The sequence below is a fragment of the Cibotium barometz genome, chromosome 34, assembly GCF_041138505.1.
Source record: "Cibotium barometz isolate CiBa-2024 chromosome 34, ASM4113850v1, whole genome shotgun sequence".
NCBI lineage: Eukaryota > Viridiplantae > Streptophyta > Polypodiopsida > Cyatheales > Cibotiaceae > Cibotium > Cibotium barometz.
In genome coordinates, this window is record NC_141079.1 from 1,474,328 (window position 1) to 1,495,440 (window position 21,113).

The following is a 21,113-nucleotide window of genomic DNA, read 5'->3' on the forward strand; positions in this document are numbered from 1 at the left end:
GTTGCAACGTTAGCATGAAAAAACGTCATACTTTACTTGAGTGTACTTGAGTCTTGGAATTTGCAGGTTTATATGTGCTACAGTGACCAGTCTACAGAGGTACGTTTTTTCTGAATGTTGAGAGCACATCCCAAGGCATTGGGAGCATTGAAATTTGAGCTCAAGACACTCTCTCTCTCTCTCTCTCTCTCTCTCTCTCTCTCTCTCTCTCTCGTCTAAGGCTCTAATCTCTCTCTCTCTCTCTCTCTCTCTCTCTCTCATAATGCCTCCTAAGGGGACCAAGAGAGCCAAGAAAGCCGATGCATGGTCATGGTGGGATGAGGTGGATGTCCTTGAGGCCAATCAAGGTGGCGGAGCAAGAAAGTGGAAATGTCGCTATTGTGGTGTCACCAAACACGGCAAAGTCAACCGAGTTCATGGTTACTTAATCCTACTCCACTTCATTACCTTAAAACTAAGTTACCACTCGAGAAAATAATTATACTTGCTCACATCCGCGTTATTAGAGGATTGTAAAGTTATTATTGAACTTGTTACAGTTATTGTTTTTACCAATTTCTTTTTTTTTTTTTTTATAGCAAACAACTTCTCAACCCAAGGTAACTTTCTCCAACTTCGATATCAATAACCAATTTATAGTTTATTTTTATAATGTCAAGTACTTGTTGTTTCTAGTATTAGTGCAATAGCAAGTTTTTAGTTCTAACTTTAATTATTATTTTCACTTATTCTTCAACAATTTATTTTGAATTAAGAAGTTTATATTTCTTATACATAGAAAAGCATAAAGACTCACATGTCTTCGGAGTGTTAAAATTGTTTTTGCCATATAATTTCAACGACACTACAACAATAAGATATATATTTTCTACCGCTATTTTAAAAAATAGAATTTGAAATGGGTGAAAACAATAACTATAACAAGTTCAATAATAACTTTACAATACTCTAATAATGCGGATGTGATCAAGTATAGTTATTTTCTCGAGTGATAACTTAGTTTTAAGGTAATGAAGTTGAGTAATAAATTCCTCATTTGATATTGATGAGTCATCCTCTATACTATATCCACGAATGATGTTTATTTGTTCTATAATGCGACAAAAATGGATGTTCGGAGCAAAAACCGTAGTATTGCCAATGGATATCGACACAACATTCTTCATGATCACGTATCCAAATCTTCCACCATTCGTCATGTTGCTGATTATTGAAGATCCACAGTAAATGCTGAAATAGAATGTCATTCAGTTCATTCGGGTAGATAGGCTAAACGGCTATACTCTGCAATGAGTTATAACTTATAACAGTTCTAAAGAGGGATAAGGATCGTGAGGTGATGGCTGAGTCATAATGTTATAAACACAAAAATTTTGGCAATGAGAACTTCTCGATTTTTATAATAGATCATCTATGGGAATTTATAGTTTGGTTCGTGTAGTGTTTTAGAACTATTTTTTGTTTCATTCAGAAGGTTTTTGAGTGGATATGAGATTGTAAATAAACAATATACAGAATTGAGTTTTCAATACATCCAAAATTTAAGCATAAATATAAAAATGAATATAATAAAAAAACTAGCAGCAATTTTTAATAATCTTGATTGATAAAGAATGAAACAAATCTTCTAGAGTATATAATTTAAACTAGGTTAAACAAAATAAACTTACACATTTTTCGGCTAGAGCCAAAAGTACCAAAAAGTGACGAGAAAAAGTGTTTATGAGATTAGTAATGGCTATTATCAGGAATGCTGCTAAGTAATTGGGATGTGGATGCGTATTTCGGAAAACATAATAAAGAAGAATAAAATGTGTAATTTGGATAAGGCATCTGGAAAAGCATTATGGGTCACGGCTGTGATGTCAAAATCCACGACTTTTGTAGCCGAATCCCAAGCAATTCCACGTATCCATAAGTAAAGAGATCTCCATCCAGCAAGGAAAGTCCAAGGAGGAGGTTCGTGGTCGATAAGTTTCTCCACAAAAGGTAAATGTGAGATCCTGAGGTATCTCTAAGGACCAAAAGGAGTGACCACATCGAAGGTTGATTGGCCATTGTTGAAATAGAGTCCAAGCTCAAGTAAGAGAAGCGTTGTCTCCTGTCCAACCTTTTAAAAGATTGCATATGAAGTTTTGAGAAAATAAAAAGCATAAATCAAACTTAAACTCTTTCTTTATGATATGCTTTAAGCTTTAACTAATTTTGGTCGAAATTTAAGGGTCGTTGAAACATGCAAAGAGAACAAGAATAAAAGCCGAAAAAGGCTTTGCTAGTTTTAGAACTTAGAACAAGAGTTACTTTTAAGCTTTTAATCTAAAACTTCCTAATCAAAAGTTCTCCATAGTGAATCACACTTTAAGCTTTAAAGTAGAACTATATTTTGTTTTCTTTTTTCTCTCCCAAACCCTTTAGCAAGGTGTGAAGGTGAGGGTAGGTATTTGAAGTTTGTAAAAGCTTTCAAGTCTACAATGAGGATTGAAAAGCTTATATTGTAAGTTAAATCATAAAGCTTACAATATATCCAAGGTTTAGACTTTGCTACTTTAGAGAATGCACTATATAGCTATATTATAGGTTTAATACTTAAGCTTTTATGAAAACAATAGAGAAACAAGGCTTAAACTGAAGAAAACTAAAGCTTAACTAAAATTTGAATTAAGACTTTTTAGAAGCTTTTAAATAAAAGTCTCCTTGTAGAAGCCATGAGGGAGTATGAGGCTTATATATGTATGAGACTATAAATATAATTTCAACTTGTAGACATAACCCGATTAAGGTTATTTATTTATGAATTCTTCTAAACCTAACTAAGATTATATTAAACTATGACCTTAAAAGAAATAAAAACCTACACTAATATGGTCGAGTAGGGCTTTTCAGCATTCATTGGCTGCACTACAACCCAGAAAAGCATACTTCCTCTCCAACTTTGTTTTACACTTAGTTGATCGATGTATGGCATAAAGTACATTCTATATTGCAAGATTTCCAGCCGGTGCCTCCACTTGAGGATGAGGAAAGATTAAGAGACTGAAAATTTGATAGGCAACTTTCAGGTTACTCTCCTTTCTCTTTCCATCACCTCATGGCAACTAGAGCTTATAAAATTTTGCTTCCTCCACCTTGGAAACAAACACATGCAAATCAGTCGTGGCTGGTGGAAGACCTCTTTGATTACACTTTGGAAGAGCAAATTGCCACTTTTCTTGTGGAGATTGTAACCACCAAGAGTACCCACACTAGGCGCACCATCTCTGTGGCGTCACATAGCCACACCATAACAATGTTACACCTAACACTAGAACGTCACACTGTAACACCACCACAGTGGGTCAATCCCACAGGAACCATCCAGAAGCAGAGGTGCACGCACTGCACTAACACTCCAACCGGCATCTCCCAGAGAAAGGAGATTCTACCAAAGGCCGCCACTTCAAGGGCATCTACCAAAGATGGAGATGCCACCGACTCCACCACGCCTTACTGGCGTGCATATATGGTCCCTCGACTAATCTTGAAGGACATCCTCCATGCTTCATCCTTCATACCACTTTGTAGCCTTAGCCTAGATGTGTTGCAGTTACTTGTCATCGACTTGAGCTCTGTGTCGTCCTCTTCACTGTGACCTCAGCTAAGTGTGCACGATACAATGAAGGACATGTAACAGTGTTCTTGGAGTAGTGCAAGTGTTCTTGTTCCTCTTGCAATCTTGTCGCTTGTGTTGTGTTCCGCTCCATCGTGTCTACTAGTACGTGTGTTGTGTGTCGCACTATGAGCATCGAGAACTCCGGACATATTGTCCAAAGAAGAGCCATCATTTAGTGTGCCAGGCAACCAACCCTACTACGTATACTAAAATTTGGCACGCTCAGTGGGACTCTCGAAACTATTAGCCCACCCTTAGCTTTGTGTCCTCTCTGGATGCCCAATACACGCTCGTGGTAGTCCCGTCAACCCATCCAAAACTCCTCTCTCAATACACTGCTACAATCGAAAGAGGTTCAATTACGTACCACCTAGGGGCCCTCTTTCACCTCTCCCTATGGCAGCTAACCTTGGTAATCCCACTCTTGATAGCAATGTTGGAGGCCAAGCCAACCCTGCCAGTCCAACCAACCCTCCTAGTGCAGAACCCCTTTCCACGGTATTGGGCCGAGTCAATGTCAAGCTCCCAACCTTCAAGGCTCTTCCACTAAAGACGTGGATGACCACATATGGCAGTTCATCTCCATATGCAAGCGCCAGGGCCTTGAGCGAGGGGATGCCTTCTTGGTGTCAAAATATGCAGCGGAAATGATAACCAAACTTGGGTCCACAAGAGCAAGTAGAATGCAGAAAATAGACAGCACAAGATACACTGAGAGATAGGCGTGTAAACTCTTCTCTATACACAAGATCACGTACAAAACTGAATGATACAATGGTGAGGAGCATGGGGCCTATTTATATGCCCCATGGATGCAATCGGCCAGCGCATGAGGCTCTCCACGACTGCTCTAGCCAGCAGAATATCTCCACAACTGTGTAAAACAGGTCGGCCAGCATAGAATATCTCCACGACTGTAGCATAGGCAGTCGGCCAGCCACCAGGAATAAACATGCTGATGCAGTCGGCCAGCAACTGGATCCTCCTGCCAACTCAGGGCTGCCTCCCAAGCCACAGAAAAATGGGAAAAAATAGGGGAAAAATACGGAGAGTGGGGAAAAATGAGAAAACACCTCATAAGGGCGGGCACACCCACAACAAAGGCCCTGGTGTATAAAAATAGACAGGAGATGACTTCTAACACCCCCTCTTAGCTCCTGGCTGTGAAACCAACCACAGGAAGCTGGGGTGCCGCCTGAGCAAATCCTGAGATAGCGACTTCGTGAAGAGGTCCACCGTACTGTCCTCGGTCGAACAGAACTCTAGCAAGATGTCATCAGCAACAATCTGTTCACGAACAAAGTGCCTCTGGATGACCATGGGTTCCTCCAGTGGAAGCCCAATCCTGCAATGCAACCTCTGCATCCTCACCACCTCACAAGCAGCATCACAAGCAACTCTGCCTCTGTCCTCGACAAGGCAAAAGATGACTGCCTCGTACTGCTACGTAAAACTGCTCCTGGGCCGGAAGTAGATCTCCTCGTGTCCCGATCTCCTCCCCAAACTGAGTCACTCCAACCTTGGAGTCGGACTCCATCAATCAATCCCCCTCCTGTGTACAAGAGTCCATGATCCTTCGCATGCCGCAGAAACCACAGGAAACGCAATCCTGCCTCCCAAAGAGTCATCTGCAACCATGAGCTCAACTGCCTCATCAGGAAGCTCCCGTCCAATCTGGTGTCCATCAACCAGATCAATGAACCATTCTGCTTCTGAGTCAAAGAGGTATCACACTGCCCACAAGGATCAACACCTGTTACGGTGCAAAACCAAGTCCTGGAAACCTGCTGAAGACCACGCAAGGCCTTCTGAAACCTATCAACCACCCCCTCTGAATCCGGAACCACAAAGCTTGGAGTATGCACCTCCTTCTGCAAGTAATCAGCTGCCACCTGCCTGGCTTTTTGAAAGGTCCCTGTGGAAAGAACATCCTCATCTACAGGAGGTTCTTTGTTCCGAATACTACGAGACATCAGAGCATAAGTTACCTGTCCAGTTTCCTCTGACTGACAAACACAAGAACTACCAACATCAGTACTGGAGAGTTCCTGCCAACTGCTGCCATCTACTGGTAAGCTATCCACCATCTGGTCCCGGAAAGCCTACACCTGCAGCGTATCCACACTTAAGTGGCCATTACCAGACTGCCACTCATCACAAACCTGAGGACCTGGGAGAGAGTGCTGAAAGCTTGTAAACTTCATTCTCCACTCCGCCTTCACAAACTACCTGGCCTGTTGCTTTGTCCCCCCGGAGAGCAACAAAATATGGACTTGAAGCAAGGGCAGGAAGGCCTGTCGGCTGTACCAGAGATAAGCAAGAGCTGTCGGCTGAGATATAAGGGTCTGTCGGCTGAATCCAGACCAAGGCGGCAACAAGCGCTTCATTTATGGAAGGAACAAGCCCAGTCGGCTGGCCGACTGCAGTCAGCCAGCTCTTCTAAAGTTCAAGAAGCCTATATAAAGGCGTTTGTGCTCATTGTAGGATTCATTTAGTCCTTTAGGGATTGGATCCTTAGGGTCCAGATTTAGGACCAGATTTTGGGTGTTTATCACCTTTTGATTGAGGCAGCCTAGGGCTGTAGAAGAGTACCCTTTTTCTCTACTCTCTCTCCATATCTGCGTTTTGCCTCATCATGTTCCTAGGAGTGTTTAGGGCTGAAAGAAGACTCCCAGAGCTTCCGCGTGTTACATTGGTATCAGAGCATCAGGCTCAGCAAAGCTTAACACTGATTCAGTCCCATATGATGGTGTACAGGTCCAAGGTACATGAAAGTACACGGATACAAAGCCCAAGGCAAGGAACACAGAATCGGGTAGAGCTCCCAGGAGGTTTGTTGGTGGTGTTCCACAGAGCCAGAGGGGATGGCAGTCCTGTGAGCCAGATAGGTTCTCAGGCAACGGTGAAACCGATCCCGTCAAGTGGGAATAGACTCCGTTGGACACCCACACGCGTAATAGCACAACTTAATATCACAATTTGAAATGGACAACTTAATAACAACTTGAAATTGAGATGAAATGAAATGAGATAGATGGATACCAGCACTGGGGCCGGAACGGGCCAACCCCCCCTTCAATATATGATATATTTATTGGGAGTATTTAACAAATACAATGCTCCATGGGTTCAAAGAACCACATGATGTCCATGTACAAATGAATACAAAACCAAACAAAAAGGCTCGAAGTCGAAATTCAAAGTAGAGCGACTACTTGAGTGGTCCAGTCTCTATGGTCCTATGCGTTCACTGGACTCCGCAGAGAGCGCCCCACTGGTGTTCCGGACCACGCACAAATAGGCGCTCCCGTACTAACGCCTGGCTCTCCCGATCTCAGCACCTTTGGACCGTGGTTCTCCAAGAGCTTGGACTCACCGAACGGGTGTTATCCGTAGGGAGAATCCCTTATCAGATTTATCACAAAGTACTTTACTTAAATCTGAAAATTCACTTACTTGTAGATGGAAAACCAATACCCGGATGTGTCTGTCTGTGTGCAGCCATGAGTGGAGGCGACCAAGACACAGTAGCCCGTCGAAGAGGAGGAGGAGGAGCTGCCTGTGTTGAAGATGTAGCCACTTGAAGAAGGAAGACGCCGCCTATGGAAAGGAGGCACAACCGCCTACAAAGGGAAACAACCACCCGCTGTGCAAGACACAGCCACCTTCTTGTGGGGAAGGAAAAGTAGTAACCGCCACTCTGAAGAGACGCCGCCTGCAAAGGAGATGACCATCCGCTGTGCAGGACAAGACACGGCCGCCTACTGTGGAGGAAGAGAAGACGTAGCCGCCTATGGAGAGGATCAGCAGCCTGCAGAAGGTGGAGATGTGGCCGCTTGTTTGCAGAGTACAGCCACCGGCCGCCTAGCTGTAGGAGCACCGCTGCTGGAGATGAGCACACAGCCGCCGTGTTGTGGAAAGCGGTGCAATTTGTATGGTCCCCTGGCTGTAGGTGCACACACACAGTTGCCTGGCTGTAGATGTACACACACCGTCACCTGGCTGCAAAGAGCAGATGGTGTAGGCGTCTGCAGTAAACAGGCGCAGCCTGCTGGACAGAGGTGAAGCAGCTGCCTTGTTGAGAGGTGTAACACCTGGCTGCAGCCTACGCAGCCGCCTGCAGGAGAGGAGGTGGTGTAGGCGCCTGTAGTAAACAGGCGCAGCAAGTACAGCCGCCGCCAGTATGCAAAGCACAGTAGCCTGCTGGAGATTCAACGCAGCCTACTGAACAGAGATAGTCGTAGACTGCTGAAAGGATGAAGCTGGCGCAGCCTAAAGCGAAGAAGATGATCGCCGGGCTGCTTACGATAGAGATCTGAGATGGAGGTTCCCTTTTTTAAAGGTTGGAGGGAGAGTTGCACGACTAGAGCTGGCTGGCTCCCCACGTTTGCATGTGGGCGGCCAGCTCTATGGTGGTGTGGGTAGGTGACCATGCACCCACCCCCACACACACACGATAAGTGAGGCTCCCCACCTTGGCCCCTAAGTGGGTGCCCACTTTTAAGTGAGTGTGAACATATAACCTTATAAAATGGAAGGTTAGAGATTAAAGTATTAAACCAACATGTGCAATACACTTACCACCCGTTCACATGCAACAAAACTCGTCAGAAGACAGAGCAAACTTCACGACTCACTGGCACGCGTCCCTGCTCAGTAAGTAACACGACAAACAGGCAAACACAAAAATACAAGTCATGCGAAAACAGTTTCAAACATGCAAAACATGAGTGCATGTGCAAATAGTATCATGGACATATCTCCCGTTCATGGAACAAGTACATGTTGGGGTAAAGGCATTATGCCCACCCTTATAGTGTGTACAAGCCCATAAGTTATAGTACATAGTACACTTAGTACTTTTAATGTACTAAGTGCACTATGTGTACTAGTGCAATATACATGTGTGATAGGGGAGTCACACACTCACACTTGATGAGTTGACTTATCCCCACAACTCTCTCTCTCTCTCTCCCTTCTTCTCTCTGTGCATGTCTCCCACATGAAACTCTAACCCTAATTCTCCCATTCAACTGGTATCAGAGCTTTGGCTACAGGAGATCCCTGTGGTAGAGAGTGGTAGGGTTTCTACATCGAAGGTCAGCTAGGGTTTGTGCAGTGTGCAGTGACTGTGTATCCCTGCTGTTGAACCAGTCGTAGGCAGTGTGAGCAAAGCAAGGCGTTGGTGGCCACAAGGCGTAACAAAGAAGCGAGGCAGGAAGTCACCTGGGTTCAGCTTTGTGCGAATTCTGGTCGCCTGTGCGCCAATTGTTCTCAAATTGCAGTCGTCCGCAGGCGAGAGCTCTCCCGCAAGGCCGCAAGGGGACTCCCGTACTGGATTTTTTGGGCGCAGCTGGAGGAGTCGGGCGCCGTGCGTGACAGGCTCCGCTCCAATCAATAGCTGCAGCTCGTCAAGGAGCCCGAGAAGGACACGTGCATCCATTCGTGCTTCCCCGTGGCGCCGTGTAACGTTGGCCACTAGGCGAAGGCAGCAAGGCGTTGGTCGCTAAACGGCTGGCTACTAGGCGAAGGCGGGCGGCACTCAGCAGCGCGTGAACACGTTTGACTCCAACGCGGCTGGCGCAAAAGTCATCGCCGTCGACCATCAGTCGGGAGGAGTAGCCGGGACAGTTCAACAGCCGTGAGACGCCAACTCGATAGCCAACAGCCAGGCAGCTGAGTGGGTTGCCCAGCCAACCAGGCACAGCCAGGCGCCAGCAGCAGCAGCAGCAGCAGCAGCAGCGCCCGCAGCAGCAGAAGCAACACCTAGCGCAGCCAGCGCTTGCAAAGCAGCAGCAGCCATGCGTATCCGTACAACTGCATCAGCATCAGCATCAGCATCAGCATCAGCATCAGCATCAGCATCAGCATCAGCATCAGCATCAGACGTGCCCCCCCCCCTTCTCCTGCAACAACAAAATTCAGCCTGCAAATTGTAGAAAATCAGAAAATTAAGAGGTATTTGCCTTTAATTTTGGGATTTTCCTTGTCAATTATCATCAATTGAGCAGGTACAGGTTGCAATGGCTCAAATTTGAGCACAATTGGCAAAATTGGTGACATTGGTCACATTCTGGGTCAATTGGCAGGACATTGGCCGTTGAAATTTGGGGCTTTTGATGTAATTGTGCAATTAAGCATTCATACATGCTGTATGATGTGAGAAATTTCACATTCGGGCAAGATTGCAGCAAATTGCAGTGCAGATCAAAGGGCTTTTTTTTTTCTTTTTTCTTTTTTCTTTTTTCCCCCGAGAAAAGATCCTTTCATTAGTTATATAAAAACACCCGTAGGGCTAAAAAAAAATCTCTCCTGCTCATAAGAGAAAAAGAGCAGTGAATACATCATGGCAGCCCGGGAGACTCTCCCTAGGTGCTGCAAAATACAAGCATCAGCACAAAGGACTCAGAGGCTAAATCATACAATAGGGGGGGGGGGGAGAGCCAAACAGGTGGCCTGTAGTGCCAACGGGGGGAGCCCGTGTGTAAGGTGTAGAAGGGGCCACAGCGCCAAGTGGTGTGAAAGGCCTGGCGCCGCAAGATCGCCTCATCCGAGTCTCCCCGGATGCGGTCGTACTGTCCTCGCAGGGTGTGGATCAACTGCTGCCAAATCCCCTGTACAGTCTCTGCTGGTGGCTCCAATCTCCCCTCAAAGGCCGAGAAGCATCGGGCCCTCCAGGTGAACCAGATGGTGAGGCTACTGAGGAGCTCCCATCGTAAATCCCTCTCCTGTGTCCAGCTAGCGGATGAGAAATCCGGTGCCGGAACCAGGCGAGGCTGGCCCCTAATAAATCTGATGGCCTGACTGCCTTGCTCCATCTCATAGCCCATCGCAGGCCCTAACGAGGTCGACCAAGCAGCAGCACCCCACATAAACATACCCTCTGGAGAGAGGGGAGTCAGAATACGCAGCATCCGCAGCCAAATCTGCTGCGCCTGAGGGCAATCCCAAAGGCAATGTCTCTGTGTCTCCATAGGGTGGCCGCATCGGACACAGGCCGCCGGAAGACCGCTGTAAACAAGCCACGTGCCAACTGCTGAGCCCCTGTGGGCGACCAGCCACTGAAAAGTCGAGATCCTGCGGGCCTGTCGACTAGCCCAGAGCCGAGCCCAAAAATCCTCCAGGAACTCCTGTGAGAGTCCCTGCAGCCGCCAATGCCCCGCTGCCGCTGGAGAGACTGTCCTCCTCGCCGTCAAAATATGCCGCCCCAGCCGAACAGTATACTGGAAAAAGGTAATCTCTGTGGCATCAAGGGATGCATAAGGATCATGCCACTCGTACTCCCCGGGGTCCCACTGTAGCCGGGCCAAGGGGCGCGCTGCATATGCCCATATGCGCCAATCCGGGAGCACATCTGCAGGGTCGGGGTCAATATGCCACTTCCGAGAAGCGGCGGCCACTACCCGAATCCTCTGAAAGGTGCACTCTGCAACCAAAGGCGACTCCATCTCCACTCTCTGGAGTCTGCCCTCATCCTGAATCTCATAGTAGAGGCAACTCCCATCCTCAGTGCAAGCTCTGACTGCAATCAGGATCTCCAACTGTGTAAAGGCTCCCATCCACCGTGGAGCCACTGGCTCGAGAGGCGTGAACCACTCCTCTGTGAGTGCCTCCTGAATATCATCCCTCATAATCAATCCCCCTCTGAAGTGACTCAGCCTCTCCACCTGGATCTCCTCTGGGAGACTGCAGAAGGCCTGCCAGTCTCCAAAACTACGAGCTGGGCCTGCCGCTAAAGGCCCCCAGGCTAGACGAGGCCGAGAACCCAGCATATGACCCTGCTCCGTGCGAACCGCTGGGCTCCAGATGAGCGGCTGTCTGGCCCGCTCCTCAACACAAGAAGGAGGTCGCTGAGAGAGCCCCGGTCTCAGCAGCTCCCAAGCTCTCAGGATGCTCAAAGCAAATCTGTCCTCCCATCCTCTACTGAGGCCTGTCCTCCTCATCTCTATGAAGATCCAGCGAATCTCTGGTGCCCAAGTACCCCCTGTTGGGGGCGCCCGAGCCTGCAGCCGCTGCAAGAGGAGCTCTTTCCAAGGCTCAGCGCCTGGAAGCAACCCCCGAACAATAAGCTTCCCCAATAAGGCTCTACTCTGATCGACTGGATCTATAATGCCCAAACCTCCCTGAGCCAACGGAAGTGTAATAACTGCCCATGCAACCTTTGCCCGAGCTGGCTGACCGTCCCGCCCAGACCACAGAAAGTTCCTGATCAGCCTCTGTACCTGGCTGATGCAAGAGCTCGAGAAAATACAGCAAGACGTAATGTACCGCATGGTCGCTAACAGCACCTGATTTGCCACCACCACCCTCCCAGCCAAGGATAGTCGAGCTGTACTCCAATACAAAAGCTTCTTCCGAATGCTCAGAAGAAGCGGGGCAATCTGCTGCTTAGGTGACAAATCTAGGCCAATCTGGCATCCCAAATACCGCACTGCTGTGCCTAGAGGAATCCATCTAAAACCGCGGTCCAGGCTCCATGCCGGAGTGGGAGCACTACTGATCCAAAAGGCCACAGTCTTGCGCCAATTGATCAATGCTCCCGAAGCTGCACTAAAAACCTGGAGCGACTGCTCTGCCCGAAGAAGATTGGCCTCTTGGCCATGCAAAAATAAGCCCGTGTCGTCTGCAAACTCAGCATCAAGCAGGTCCTCCCCCCGGACTGGGAGCTGAAGTCCCCTCAAACCAACCTCCTCTGCCGTCAAATACATGCTCATAGCCTCCGCAAAGAAGAGAAAAAGAAAAGGGGCGAGGGGACACCCCTGACGGACTGATCTGGTCAGCTCAAAACTCGGCCCCCGTCCTCCTGCAATCAGCACCTGGCTGCGAGCTGTGGAATACAGAGCCGCCACCCCTCTGATCCATCCTGGCTCAAAGCCCAGGCGAAGCATAGTGCCCTCTAAGAAACCCCAATCAACTCTATCGTATGCCTTCTCAAAATCGAGAAGCATCACGACCAAGTCCTCGCCAAGAAATCTAGCTCGGGCCGTCGCCTCCCAGAAAGTAAAGATGTTAGTAAAGATGTTGTCAAGGATACTGCGCTCCTTGACAAATCCTGTCTGAGTAGCATGAATCAACTCCCCCAGGAAGGGCTGGATCCTCAAACTCAAGGCCTTTGCCAAGACCTTGTAGACAGTATTGAGGATCGTAATAGGCCTCCAATGCTGAATATCATCTGATACTCCCTCCCCCTTGGGGATAAGATAGATCAAGCCCTTTGAAAAGCTCTGCAGCATCACCCCAGTGTCCAAAACATGCTGAAAGCCCCTGCGGAGGCCTGGCCCCAAAAGGTCCCAATAGCGCATAAAAAAGGCCGACGTCAGTCCGTCCTCCCCTGGGCAACTATGTCGCGGTCGGCAGGACCCTCAAGGCCTCGGCAAGCTCAATCTCTGACAGAGGCGCACCTAGAACTGTACGCATATGGTCTGTGACCCTCCTCTGCACATGGGCCCACACAGTCTGTCTGCAAACATCTCGATCCTCAGTGGCTGGCTCCGCTGAAAGCAGGTCTCTATAAAATGCAGTGGCAATGGCTCTGATCTCCCCAAGCTCAGTAGCCACCGATCCATCCGGTCTACCAAGCTGGCGGACTCCTGCTCGCGCATGACGAGGTCCAGTGATCTCAAAAAACTCTCCAGTCACTCTATCACCAAGCTGCGTCCACTGAGAGGCCTGACGACGATAGTAAAACTCATGTCTCTGCTCCTCTACCTCTCTAACCTCCTGGCGTGCCTGGCTCAGCTGGGACGCCACCCACTCACATGCAGGCTGCTGCTCCTGAAGGCGCTGTAGCGAAGCAAGGCTGCGTCTCAACCGATGCTCCCGCTCGCGAATCTCTCCCAGCCGTGTCAAAGCTGCAGCGTGTAGAAAAGAGCTAAGATCGGTGAGTCCCTGGGCACATTGGCCCGCTGCATCCTGGTCAGAGGACTGACTATCATGCCAGATCCTCTCAATGTGCTCAGCGAGACTGGGATCTGTAAGTACCCTCTCTGGGATCCTCAACTGCAAGCTGGGCTCCCGTGTCCCCTCCTCCAATGTCAATATAACTGGCGCATGATCTGAAAATGAGGTGCCAGCGAGAATGCCGACGGAGCCCCCTCGCTCCCCTAACCAGTCGCCAACGTAAAAGCGATAAATCCGTGATAGATTAGTCCCTCCCTGCCGGCGATCCGACCGAGAGAAACTAAGACTGTCCTGAGACCGGGAGAAAGCCCCATGCTGCCATGCATCAGTGATCCTCAGTGACATGCAAAACCGGTCCCAAGCTGCAAGCTCCGTGCCGTGCACTGTGTCACAAATCCCTATATTCTAGGGACATGCGAATGAGTGTCAGGCCTAGAAACATGCGGATGCATGTATGTATTATACCTGGGCATGTGTATGGATCATATGAGTGGATGCATATGAGTCCAAGGACATGGCAGGACATTTGTGGACTTTCAGGCGGTGCCCGGCCATGCACACATGGTGTGTTATGATGGCAGGCGGAATATTTTCAAGTACAAGAATGATGATAGATGGTTCTCCAAGTTTACATGTGCACAATGCATAAATGATGCATGCCATAACTTTATTTTACTTTGTGTGACATTGTCTTGCTGCCTGGACAATGCTTGTTATTTTGGCTTGTGAAGTCCGAGGGACCGGGGACGCCCGGGCACCTTGTGGACGCGTGTGTGCACTCCTGTTTGGGCCTAAAACTGTGGGCTTATGGGTTTTGCAGGTGGTAAGTGCGTCCACACTCAATTTACAGCTTATTTCATTTACTACTAAAGTTTATTGGTTTGCAGGTCCACACTGATTAATAAGTGGCCGGACAACTTATAATGCGTTCGCATTTGGTTGGACCAAAATTAATGAAGTCCGGACAACTTATGGCCATTTCCCATTTGGTTGGACCTAAACTTATACAAACAGGACAAATGGAGCACTATGGGCTAGACACCTACCTGGACACCTTATGGGGACACTTGTCAGCCTGTATGTGTACCCACCAAGCCCCTTAGGTGGCACTGGAGAAAGGCGCCTCCTTCAAGAGGCCTTTTGGGCTGTTTTATTCATTACTCAACACATGGGAGAGCTGGTTGCAGCTTTTGGAGTTGCTACAGGGCTGGTTGCTTGCTTCCCGGACTCACACAAGCTTGGATATCGATCCCCACACTCTTCTAAAGGGCTGGTTGGTAAATTTCAGACCTGTAATTTCTGGTTATTGCGAGTTTTGGGCTGGTTACAGGTGTCCACAGTCAACTTGGACAGTACAGGACAGCTCTAGGGACCTCCACACGGCTGTAGGACCCCTTACAGGTGGATTTCTCGCGATAGAAAGTTGCTGTTTTGGACTGGTTATTGCACAAAACAGGCCGGACAGCAATGGAATATGTGAGCATGGATGTGTCTCAAGGATTTCTGGTATAACAGGTGCTTAGGGCAAGCATTGGGGACACTTGCTCGCGGAGAACACAGGTTTCTGGATCAGTTTCTCGCGTGGAAACAGGGCCTAAAGATCCATTTACATCTTGTGCAGGGCGGAGTACCTGTGAGGATTGTGATACTCTTGTGCAGGGCGGATGTACCTGTGAAGAGGCTTGTGCAGGGCGGATGTACCTACAGATTCTCTTGTTTGAAATGTATTCATTCATGATGTATTTGAAAGAATCAGGTGCAGGCTGGTGGTGAATCCCCAGGCACCCGTAATCTTGTACTTTGCAGACTCTTTTGGTAATATAACCTAAAGGGGGGGGGTCAGCCTATCATCGGCCCCTTTATGTGGTGTACTGTCATTTTCAGCTTTGTGGTTGTAATGCTCAAGTGTTAAGTGCTCAGAATCTTGTTCACATTTATACGATTCCAATACACGCGTCCACCTCCCGTTACATTGGTATCAGAGCTCAGTTTTTCCCCTCATTGGAAAACGGTCTGAGGCTTGGAATCATAAGTGGTGACCTGATTTGAGTGTCATGGACAGCCACATTTCTGACAGTGTGGAGAACACACAGGACCGTGAACTTCATGGTACAAGGGATGCAAGAGATGCTGCAGGCAATGATGTCTATGGAGATGCAGGTACTCATGACACTATGCATTCTGATTTGGAATCTTTGAGGCGTCAAGTGCGACGCTATAGGGCTGAAACCGAAGAGCTTAGGTCATTGAAAAATGACCCGGATGTACAAAGGGTGTTGGCTGCGAAGGCAAAGGCTTCAGTCCATGAAGTCACTTTTGAAGCAATTGCAAAGGAAATGGATGTTGAGAAACCCCGAGAGCTTGCACTTGCATACCTAATGGTTAAGGGTGATGTATACACTGAAGCAGATGGTAGTTTGGCTTTCAAGAAACCACCCCTCATGGCTGCCCGTGGTGATGCATATGATGCACAACAAGCAGAAAGAGCACAGCAAGTGCCAAATGCTGAAAGGACAAGAGTCCCTGGTGCTAGGCTTGATGCAGGTCAAGAGAAAAGTAAGGATGAGGGATCCTCTATTCATTCCCGCTTTGCTCCAAGAAGACATGTCTGTTCTCGTGTTGAGCTTTCCACTCATTTGGAGAGTGTGGCTCAAGAGAGAACGAAGAGGGATCGTGAATCTTCATCGCGGCATCATCATCATGCAGATGAACAGGATGTACATAGGGATGCATATAGAAGGAAGAAGCCTCGAGAGTTCAAGTCCGGTGACAAGGATGTAAAGTTTGAAAACTTTCAGGGACGGATGGACTCTACCAAAGCACTTGCTTTCATCAGACAGTTTGAGATAGCTTTTTGCAATGAAGACTTTTCGGAAAAGTCTATGCTCAGGCATGTGGGAATGCATCTCAAGGATACGGCAAGTGATTGGTGGCTTGCAAAAATACTTGATGGAAGTGCTGCCCCAACTTGGTCTTCTTTCAAAATTCAGTTTTATGATCAATTCTTACCACCAAACTTTGCAAAGGATGTACGCAAGGAGTGGGATTGGCTGTCCCAAGATGAGGGAGAGTCCGTTGCTTCATACATAGCAAAGTTTTGGAAAGTCCTTCTGAAGGTTACTCCCTTCATGAAGATTGGAGAGGACGAGAAGAAGAGAAAGTTTGAATCGGGGCTCCATCACATCATCCAACAAAGCTTGGGAGTGTACCCAAATAAGACCATACAAGAGCTTATACACTCAGCCATGATTGCGGAGAACTTGCACATAAAAGCACCCACAAATAAGCCATTTGCAGGTCAAAACAAGAGCAAATTCAGGGCTGGTTATGACCAGAAAAAGGGTGGACAGCCACCTAAGAATGCTCCCAAAGATGGCCGAGATGCAAAGGATGACTCCGAAAAGAAGCCGGGGGGTAAACGCCACAATTTTGGGCTCTCAAAACAGCAATTGGAAGAGTACAGGAAGGCTGGAAAATGCTTTAAGTGTGGCAGTAAAGATCATATATATATCCTAAATGCCCACATAATCCTAAGAATGCTGAGCCTAATGTGCAAAAGCATGTTGTGAATGTTGTACCCGATGTGCAGGGTAATACAGGGCATGAGCCCAAGAGTAGAGTCATATGCAAGGCCATAGTTGTCACGGTACAAAAATACGATACCGTACGGTACGATACCGTACGGTACGATTCGGTACGATATGAAATTTTGGGATACGGTACGATAAAATACGGTTTTTATTTTTTACACTTACAAGCTATGGAGCTTCAAGCTTGAATGTGAGGGAAGGTTGGGAGGGGAGGAGTCTACAGTGCTTGAGAAACCAGTACATGGATATGTGTCTCTCCCGGTTGGATCTCCCGATTGTCTCCAAAAAAGAACCTGGATGGGTAATGCAATACCAAAGGTCTCCCAGTGTAGCGTTTATGACTAAGGGACCGTCCTTGCACAAATACAAGGAGTGCATCTAGGGTGATAAGTTTAGGGACTCCTCTCTAGATCAAAATGGCCATGTCCAAATGTTCTCCCTTGTGCATAACTTGAGAATCTAATTGTCTAGCCTACCTATACCAGGGATCCCCAAGTGATGTAGCAAGATTCTCTCATCCTACCAATCAAGTGTACACTACCAGTCTACCTCGCCAGATTTTTTAGGTCTCTCCACAACCCCATATGGAATACTGAGTGGACACGAAAGTTGCGAAGTATTGCGAGCATTTGGGATCTTTGTAAAGCAGGGTTTCTATTTTTTTTTAGCATTTGGAATTTTTTTTTCAAGGGAAAAAAAAATTGGGGAAAAAAAAAAAACTAACTCGTACCGTACGATATCGTACGAATTCGTGCGGTATCGTACCGTACGACTCGTACGTACGAATAGGTTCGTGCGCGTACGAGAAACAACTATGTGCAAGGCTTGGGGCAAATTGAAGGATCAGCCCGCTTTGTTTCTTTTTGATGATGCTTCCACAGATAACTTTATATCCGTACAGATGGCTGCCGCCATAGGTCTCAATGTGGAAGACATGGGAATGCAAATGAATGCAGATGCCGCCTTTGAGGGCAAACAGGTTGATGTAGCTCCGGTCATTGGTAAGCTCCGTGTACAAATACACGACTACCTCGACTATGAGAGCTTTCTAGTGGCTCCTCTTACAGGTTGTGATGTTTTGTTGGGGATGCCCTGGCATCACCGTTTAGAGCCTGTTAAGGCTTACAAAGAGAAGAAAATCAATTTTGTACATAGAGGCCGTGAGCACTCTATAGATGCTGGTACTACTGGAAGTACCATACCTCTTGTAAGCCATGTACAAATTAATAAGGCAATAAAGAAATCAGCTTGTTCTTACTTGGTTTTTCTACGTGATACCATTGAACATTCTAGTGTTGATGTTAGTGCATTAGATCAAGACAAGCTTAACTTTTTGAATGAATTCAAAGATTGTTTTGCAAATGCTTTACCAGCAAGGTTGCCACCAGAGAGGCCGGAAGATCATTGCATAGATCTAATTCCCGGTAGCTCTCCACCTAATAGGCCACCATACAGGGTGAGTGCTAGTCAACAAGAAGAGATTATGGCACAAGTGAATGAACTTTTGGAAAAGGGTTTGATTCGGCCTAGTTCCTCGCCATATTGCTCGCCGGTACTTCTTGTTCAAAAGAAGGATGGTACTTACAGGATGTGTGTGGATTACCGTGCCCTCAATAAGATAACCATCAAGAATCGGTTTCCGATTCCGCGCATTGATGACATCTTGGACAAGCTTGAAGGTTCGGCATGTTTCAGCCGAATAGACCTCAAGAGTGGGTATCATCAAGTGAGAGTGGCACCTCAAGATGTACACAAGACTGCATTTAGGACAGCCTTTGGTCTTTATGAGTTTTTGGTGGTGCCTTTTGGCCTTACAAATGCACCCGCTACCTTCAACAGGATGATGGACAGGGTGTTCAGAAAACATAGAAAGTTCACAGGTATATTCTTTGATGACATTATTGTATTCTCAAAGAATGAAGCCCAACATCGTGAGCACCTGGCTATTGTGTTTAAAGAGCTTAAGGAAAATCAGCTCTACATAAATGCAAAAAAGAGTGAATTCTTTCTCCCAGAGATTCACTATCTTGGTCACATTGTATCAAAGGATGGTGTGCGCATGGATCCCGCAAAGATACAAGCCATGCAAGAATGGCCAGAGCTGAAATCAGTCCATGAAGTGAGGAGCTTCCTTGGTTTATGTGCTTACTACAGGAGGTTCGTCAAGCATTTTGCTTTCATTGCCGCTCTGTTACATGACTTAACGAAGAAGAAAGCAATCTTTAAATGGACACAAGAAGAGAGAGATGCCTTTCAAAAGTTGAAGAGTGCAATCATCTCGGGACCGGTACTCATTATTCCGGATTTGCACAAACCTTTTGTGGTGGAATGTGATGCAAGTGGGGACTGCATAGGGGCTGTTTTGAACCAAGAAGGACATGCCATTGCCTATGAGAGCAGACGCTTGCAACATGCAGAGCTTCACTTACAGGTTTATGAGAAGGAGTTGTTGGCTGTAATTCATGCCCTTACTATTTGGAAACACTATCTTTTAGGGGCTGATTTTATGGTCAAAACTGATCATCAAAGTTTGAGATACTTTTTGACTCAAAGTAAGCTCTCAGAGAAGCATATGAGATGGGCAAATTTCCTCTCAATGTTTCATTTTCAGATTTTACACACTCCAGGGAAAAAGAATGTGGTGGCGGATGCCTTATCTAGACGACCACAGGTTCATGCTATTACAGTTGCATACCATGAGGACTTATCGGATATGCGTAATACTTATCATCTGGATGAGGATTTTGCACATGTATGGGCTGATTTGCAAGAGGGTATTGCTGTCCCATCTTATGTCATAAGAGATGGATATCTCATGATGCAAAATCGTATGTGTGTGGTAAAGAACCTTCGCCATAAGGTTATGGATGAGTGTCATGCTCCTCCATATGCAGGTCATAGAGGCATTTTGGCCACAGCACAAGCTTTGGAGAGGTTTTCCTTTTGGCCACATATTCGCAAGGATATTGAAGCATATGTACGTGAATGTATGGTGTGTCAAAAGGTCAAGTTTGATCGACATAAAGCACCTGGATTGCTTCAGCCTTTGCCTATACCAAATGAAACATGGGAAAGCATTGCTATGGATTTCATTATGGATTTGCCAAGGACGCCACAGGGAAATGATGCTATTTGGACCATTATTGACAGGTTTAGCAAGCAGGCACATTTCATTCTCGTGCGCAAGACAATAAAGCCAGATCATATGGCTAGGATGTTTTTGGCACAGATATTCAAACACCATGGCATGCCTAAATCTATTGTGGGGGATAGAGATCCTAGAACCACAAGCTTATTTTGGCGCGCATTGTTTGACAATATGGGTACAAAGCTGAACTTCTCATCAGCTTACCATCCACAGACAGATGGGCAAAGTGAAATAGCAAATTCAGCCGTCCTCGACTTGCTGAAATCTTATGTATCTGACCGCAAATCGGATTGGGAGAAGTATTTACCACTTGTAGAGTTTGCCTACAACAATACGGTACATACTTCTACGGGCAAGGCGCCCTTTGAGATTATCTATGGCAAGGTAGTACTACCACCCATCCTTCGTACAAAGGATGAGATTTTTGCAGCAGATGAGTATGTCAGAGACTTGGATACTGCATTTGCACAGGTACGGACAGCCATAGAGAGGTCTCAAACCAAGATTAAAAAGGCAGCTGATAAGCATAGAAAGGATGTACAATTCAAACAAGGTGATTGGGTCTTGCTGAAATTTGAAAAGGCACGCCTTCGGAAGAGGCCAGGGAAAGAGGGAAAGTACCCTAAACTTTCCAACAGGTATTATGGACCTTTTCAGATCTTAGAGAAGATCAATGATGTTGCATTTCGGCTTGTACTCCCAGATCATTGGAACATGCATAATGCTTTTCATGTGAGCCTATTGAGGCCTTATGTGGGACCAACACCGTTTGAGCCGGTTTTGGAAGACCCACCCGAGGTGGATGAGCTGGAAGAGATTCTTCAAC

The 21,113-nt window shown here is 46.9% G+C and overlaps 2 protein-coding genes across 2 annotated transcripts in view; both read right to left on the reverse strand.

The window, feature by feature from the left end:
• Positions 1 to 21,113, reverse strand: part of LOC147618598 (uncharacterized) — a 62,162-nt gene that overhangs the window by 7,403 nt on the left and 33,646 nt on the right. The window lies entirely within an intron of this gene.
• LOC147618599 (uncharacterized) lies at positions 9,871 to 13,553 on the reverse strand. The gene has a single exon (XM_086773621.1). The coding sequence runs from the start codon at positions 12,949 to 12,951 to the stop codon at positions 10,018 to 10,020; it is 2,934 nt and encodes a 977-aa protein (XP_086629747.1). The 5' UTR covers positions 12,952 to 13,553; the 3' UTR covers positions 9,871 to 10,017.

What these genes read in the sequence shown, in the direction of transcription:
- LOC147618599 (XM_086773621.1), bottom strand. Translation starts at nt 12,951, where the DNA reads ATGCGCTATTGGGACCTTTTGGGGCCAGGCCTCCGCAGGGGCTTTCAG.